A 5,811-nucleotide genomic window follows, 5' to 3' on the forward strand; every position below is an offset into this window, starting at 1 on the left:
CTACAGTATGTGGTTGCAAAGATGTTCTAGGGAGTTGTCAGGGAGTTGCTACAGTATGTGGTTGCTAAGATGCACTGGGTGGTTTCCAGGGCAATTCTATATGGTTGCTAAGATGTTCTATGGGGTTTTCAGGGAGTTGATATGTGGTTGCTAAGATGCACAGTGTAGACCATCGCTATGTGGTTGCTAAGATGTTCCAGGGGGTTGTCAGGGAGTTGCTACAGTTTGAGGTTGCTAAGATGCCCCAGGTAGACTTTTGCTACAGTGTGTGGTTGCTAAGATGTTCTAGGGGGTTGTCAGGAATTTGCTACAGTATGTGGTTGCTAAGATGTTCTAGATGGTTGCTAAGATGCACTGGGTGGTTTCCAGGGCAATTCTATATGGTTGCTGAGATGTTCTATGGGGTTTTCAGGGAGTTGATATGTGGTTGCTAAGATGCACAGTGTAGACTATCGCTATGTGGTTGCTAAGATGTTCCAGGGGATTGTCAGGGAGTTGCTACAGTTTGAGGTTGCTAAGATGCCCCGGGTAGACTATTGCTACAGTATGTGGTTGCTAAGATGTTCTAGGGGGTTGTCAGGAAGTTGCTACAGTATGTGGTTGGTAGGATGTTCTAGATGGTTGCTAAAATGCACTGCATGGTTTCCAGGGCAATTCTATATGGTTGCTAAGATGTTCTATGGGGTTTTTTGAGAGTTGATATGTGGTTGCTAAGATGCACAGTGTAGGGCATCGCTATGTGGCTGCTAAGATGTTCCAGTGGGTTGTCAGGGAGTTGCTACAGTTTGAGGTTGTTAAGATGCCCCAGGTAGACTTTTGCTAGTGTGTGGTTGCTAAGATGTTCTAGGGGGTTGTCAGGAAGTTGCTACAGTATGTGGTTGCTAAGATGTTCTAGATGGTTGCTAAGATGCACTGGGTGGTTTCCAGGGCAATTCTATATGGTTGCTAAGATGTTCTATGGGGTTTTCAGGGAGTTGATATGTGGTTGCTAAGATGCACAGTGTAGACCATCGCTATGTGGTTGCTAAGATGTTCCAGGAGGTTGTGAGGAAGTTGCTACAGTTTGAGGTTGCTAAGATGACCCGGGTAGATTATTGCTACAGTATGTGGTTGCTAAGATGTTCTAGGGGGTTGTCAGGGAGTTGCTACAGTATGTGGTTGCTAAGATGCCCCAGGTAGGCAATTGCTACAGTATGTGGCTGCTAAGATGTTCTAGGTAGTTGCTAAAATGCTCTGAGTGGTTGCCAGGGCATTGCTAGGTGGTTTCTAAAATGTTTTAGAGGGTTGACAGGGAGTTGCTATGAGGTTGCTAAGATACACTGGGTAAACCATCACTATGTGATTGCTAGGACGTTTAAGGTGGGTTGTTAAGATGCTCTGGGTAGTTGTCAGGGCATTGCTAAGTGGTTTCAAAAATGTTCTAGAGGGTTGACAGGGAGTTGCCATGAGGTTGCTAAGATGCACTGGGAAGATCATCGCTATGTGATTGGTAAGGTGTTCCAGGGGGTTGTCAGGGTTTAACTATGAGGTTGCCATAGGCATGGGTACATCATAACTATGTGGTTGCTAAGATGTTCTAGGGGGTTGCCAGGGTGTCGCTATGAGGTTGCCATTGGCCTGGGCAGACCATTGCTATGTGGTTGCTAAGATGTTCTAGATGGTTGCTAAGACGCTCTGGGTAGTTGTCAGAGCATTGCTATGTGGTTGCTAAGATGTTCTAGGGGTTGCCAGGGTGTCGCTATGAGGTTGCCATAGGCCTGGGTAGACCATTGCTATGTGGTTGCTAAGATGTTCCAGGTGGTTGCTAAGATGCTCTGAGTGGTTGCCAGGGCATTTCTATATGGTTGCTAAAATGTTCTAAGGGGTTGCCAGGAAGTCGCTATGTGGTTGCAAAGATGTTCTAGGTGGTTTTAGATATGTTTACACTAATCATGATCATACATGCACAGAACACAATCAAATATCTACTGGTGAATTTAATATGGTTTGAACTGAAATGAGCAATAAATCAAATAATTCTATCATGTCAGGACGAGTATATATTTGGTTTAATCTCACTAAACTTCTTAAAAACACTCCTAGGTCATCTTTTACTCCAAAACCTAAAGAAAACACACCACATATTTCTGCATACACACAAAAAAGGGAAAAAATAGTCATATTATTGAATACATTAAACGGCATAATTAAAATTAAATAATTAAAGTTATATAATTAACTACAAAAGCTTATTTTATGAATACATTTACAATTTATGTGTGAAAATGTGGCCAGATAAAAATGATTATTTGTAATTATATTAACATTACTAAAAGATAATAATAATAATAATTAGTAGCAGCAGCAGTATGTAACAGTATGCAGAGCTCAGCATAAATGAGCACATCTCTTACAGAGCTCTCCTTTAAATACATTCTATAGGATGCTTTACAGTAATATTTTTGTATATATATATATATATATATATATATATATATATATATATATATATATATATATATATATATATATATATATATATATATATATATATGCTTCGGTTTCCCCCACAGTCCAAACATGTGCTATAAGGGAATTGAATAAACTAAATTGGCTGTAGTGTATGTGTGTGAATGAGAGTGTATGGGTGTTTCCCAGTACTGGGTTGCAGCCAGAAGGGCATCCGCTGTGTAAAACATATGCTGGATAAGTTGCCAGTTATTCCGCTGTGGCGAACCCTGATTAATAAACGGACTAAGCCAAAAAGAAAATGAATGAATGGATGAAAAGAGATGTTTTCAACTAGGTATGCCTGGAATATGCACACACCCTCTCAATATGCGCACACAAGCCTCGCACCTCCATTGGAAAACTTGTGCGCACAAAATTCGAGATGTGACAACAGCCGATGTCACAGCCTTGCACAAAGAGGTCTGTGATGAATGCATGGCGAAAAAAAATTCTGATTATTTCTTCTGATTACTTCTGATATTTGGTCAAGCAGAACACTGGAGCCTTACTTGAGTTGGACAGCACACACAGTTGTCCATTTATGTGTTTTGACAGTATGTTCTAGAGACAGTATGTTACACCTTTACTAGATTTTTATTTATTCTTTGCCATATGTCTGTTTTAGAAACATCGGTAACACTTTATTTTGATGGTCCATCTGAGTATTAGTAGACTGTTTGCTTAATATCAGTTAATACTGCTCCTTCAACAGACATTTAACTGACTATAAAAAACTTTGCAAGTACATGTCAACTTACACTAACCCAAACCTAAGAATTAGTTGGCATGTAGATGTAATGTAACTTAAATTCAACAAATAAAGTGTGACCGAGCCATGTTACTGGTCTTTGATAAAGATCCACTTGTTTTCCTTTAGAAATATGTGACAGATTCACACTGTAAGACGTCTGTGTGTGAAAAAATCGTGATTAAACTCAAAATTGCAATATTATTCAACAAAATTGTGATTTTTTTCTCGGCCATATCGCACAGCCCTATTTTAATGTACATAACTGTTTAATAAAACTGTTTAAATGCAGCAAAATACTGTCCACAGATAAACTAATTTTCAAAAGGGGGTGTACTCAAGTATGCTGGTCACTGCATATTATGATGTAATCAAATTATTGTCATTAATAACAATAGTAATAAATAAAATGTACCTTTTTTCTTTGGAGGTAAAATATGCTCTACACTGTCAATAATATCTGTTAATGAACAGCTTCTGTATTCAGTGATTCACAAGTGTTTATTTACGGTTGTGAATTGCATTATGGGTTGTTGATCTCTGCTCTATCCACATTTGAAGTTGAAAATTCAACTCTACAGTTTAACAAAGTGACTTTTATTGACATTTTAGTAGTTTGAGATAATATAATGTATAAGAAATGATATCTCCCAGCTATTGATTCAAACTGAGATGTCATGTTAGCCACCTAGTTCACATGTTTTGGCCCTGTCCTGCTTAGTTTCCTTCATGGGAGTCTGTTTTTTATTCATTTTCAGGAATTACATCTAGTAAATTGATACTTTTGCGTAAATTGGCCTGTTTGGAGTCCTCCCCCCTGACTGTGAGCTACCTTTTTATTTTTCTGAATTAATAGCATTTGTCATTATTAGCTAAGTGGAGTATTTTAATCCTGTGGAAGTCTCCCCAACCCCTATCCCATACTCAGTGGACTAAAGACGCCTGATTTTTTTGTTAAATTAGAATGAATATATATATATATAGTCTGAATAAATATAGCCAAATAAACATTTGGTTGCCATTCTTGGAGCATGTCAAATCTCTGAAACTTAAAGCAGTTACTGCAGAATGATTGGTTGCCCATCTTGCACTTTTAGTCTGTTCCAGATAAGTACTAGCCTGATATAGCACAAGCATGCAACTCTTTCTTGATATATATTTTACTTTCCCATTGTTTTCTTTGATTATCTTTATTTATTTCACCTAATACACACACTGCCAACCTCAACGTTTGGTACTGACCTGTTTATATGCTTAATTTGTATAAGGAATGCACATCATATAGTGTGTGTTGCACAATATGAGGGTTATAGTGTGTTTTTTTATCAATTCTGTACTGTTATATATGTTTTTTCTATTTCTTCTGTTATTTTCTCTGTTACTTTTGTATGTTTAATTGTCACAAAAATCTGAAATAAGTCTGTAAAATAACAGAAAATGTACTGGCAGAATATTACAAGGTTTTCTTTAACCGTAACACCAACCCAGACTTTATTATATCCCTGCTAACTATTAAAAATGTTCATTAAAGTCACTTTTTCCAAACACTTCAAGGTTAAAAGTTGCTGGAAGAAAGATCAAGCTTCCATAATGCAATTAAAATCCAGAAATAAACAGGGAAAACTAAAAACTTGAATCACAAAATACTGAAAACTGCAAATTTACGGTTATTTTTTACAGTGCAAACTAGTTGTTTTCTTTATTTCTCCACCAGTGCAGCATTTACACAAGCGCGTAATCGAACTGTCCTCTCTCCAATCCGTCTTTATGATCTGACCAGGATGAGGACGGCATGCTGCTGTACGGGTCCAGGAGAATCCGGAAACAGCGCACCAGCAGAAACACCAGAAACAGCAGCAGGAGACCCACAAAGCAGAGCGCCGTGCCCTGCTCGCTGTCCGGAGCCAGCAGGAGCCCCGCTGTGGCCCCGGGATCCGAGACGGGGGCCAGAGACGACGCTAGATTGTACTCCATCAGAGGACTTTCACTCATCTTCAGTTCAAGAAAAGCACATGAGATCGCCTTAAAATCCCTCCTGCTTCCACTGCATCACACTGAGATCAATCACATGGAGAGCAAACGGAGACTCCTGTCAGGGTTAAATGCAGCTAAAAGAGAAAAAGAAATGTATTTTATTTCAGCTAGAGACTACAGCAATATTTCTCATTTTAACTCAAGTTAAACTTAAACAGAACATCCACTCTAATTAAATAAATAAATTAAAAAATTTACAAAAAATAGCATATTTTAAAATAAATAAACAAAGACAACAAAATGCAACAGAATGACAGGAACAGAAATAAAATCTACGTATTTTATTTCAGCTAGTCACTAAGGCTATATTTCTCATTTGAAAAAAGTTGAACTCAAACTCGAACATTGAACTAATTAAATAAATAAATAAAATAAATTCATCATAAATGAAAAATGAAAACAAAATGCAACAAATTTTGTGTAATATAAATAAAAAAACTTATTCTATTTCAGCTAGTCTAGTATATGATCTCATATATATATATATATATATGATCAGATGGAGAGCAAACAGTGACTCCTGCCAGGGTTAAATGCAG

General features: G+C 37.6%; 1 protein-coding gene across 1 annotated transcript; it reads right to left on the reverse strand.

Moving 5' to 3' along the window:
- Positions 1-4,960: 4,960 nt before the first annotated feature.
- LOC130237520 (cortexin-1) lies at positions 4,961-5,230 on the reverse strand. The gene has a single exon (XM_056468488.1). It carries the CDS (start codon positions 5,228-5,230, stop codon positions 4,961-4,963), a length of 270 nt encoding a protein of 89 aa, XP_056324463.1.
- Positions 5,231-5,811: the final 581 nt, after the last annotated feature.

Source organism: Danio aesculapii, chromosome 2, assembly GCF_903798145.1.
Source record: "Danio aesculapii chromosome 2, fDanAes4.1, whole genome shotgun sequence".
Classification (NCBI taxonomy): domain Eukaryota; kingdom Metazoa; phylum Chordata; class Actinopteri; order Cypriniformes; family Danionidae; genus Danio; species Danio aesculapii.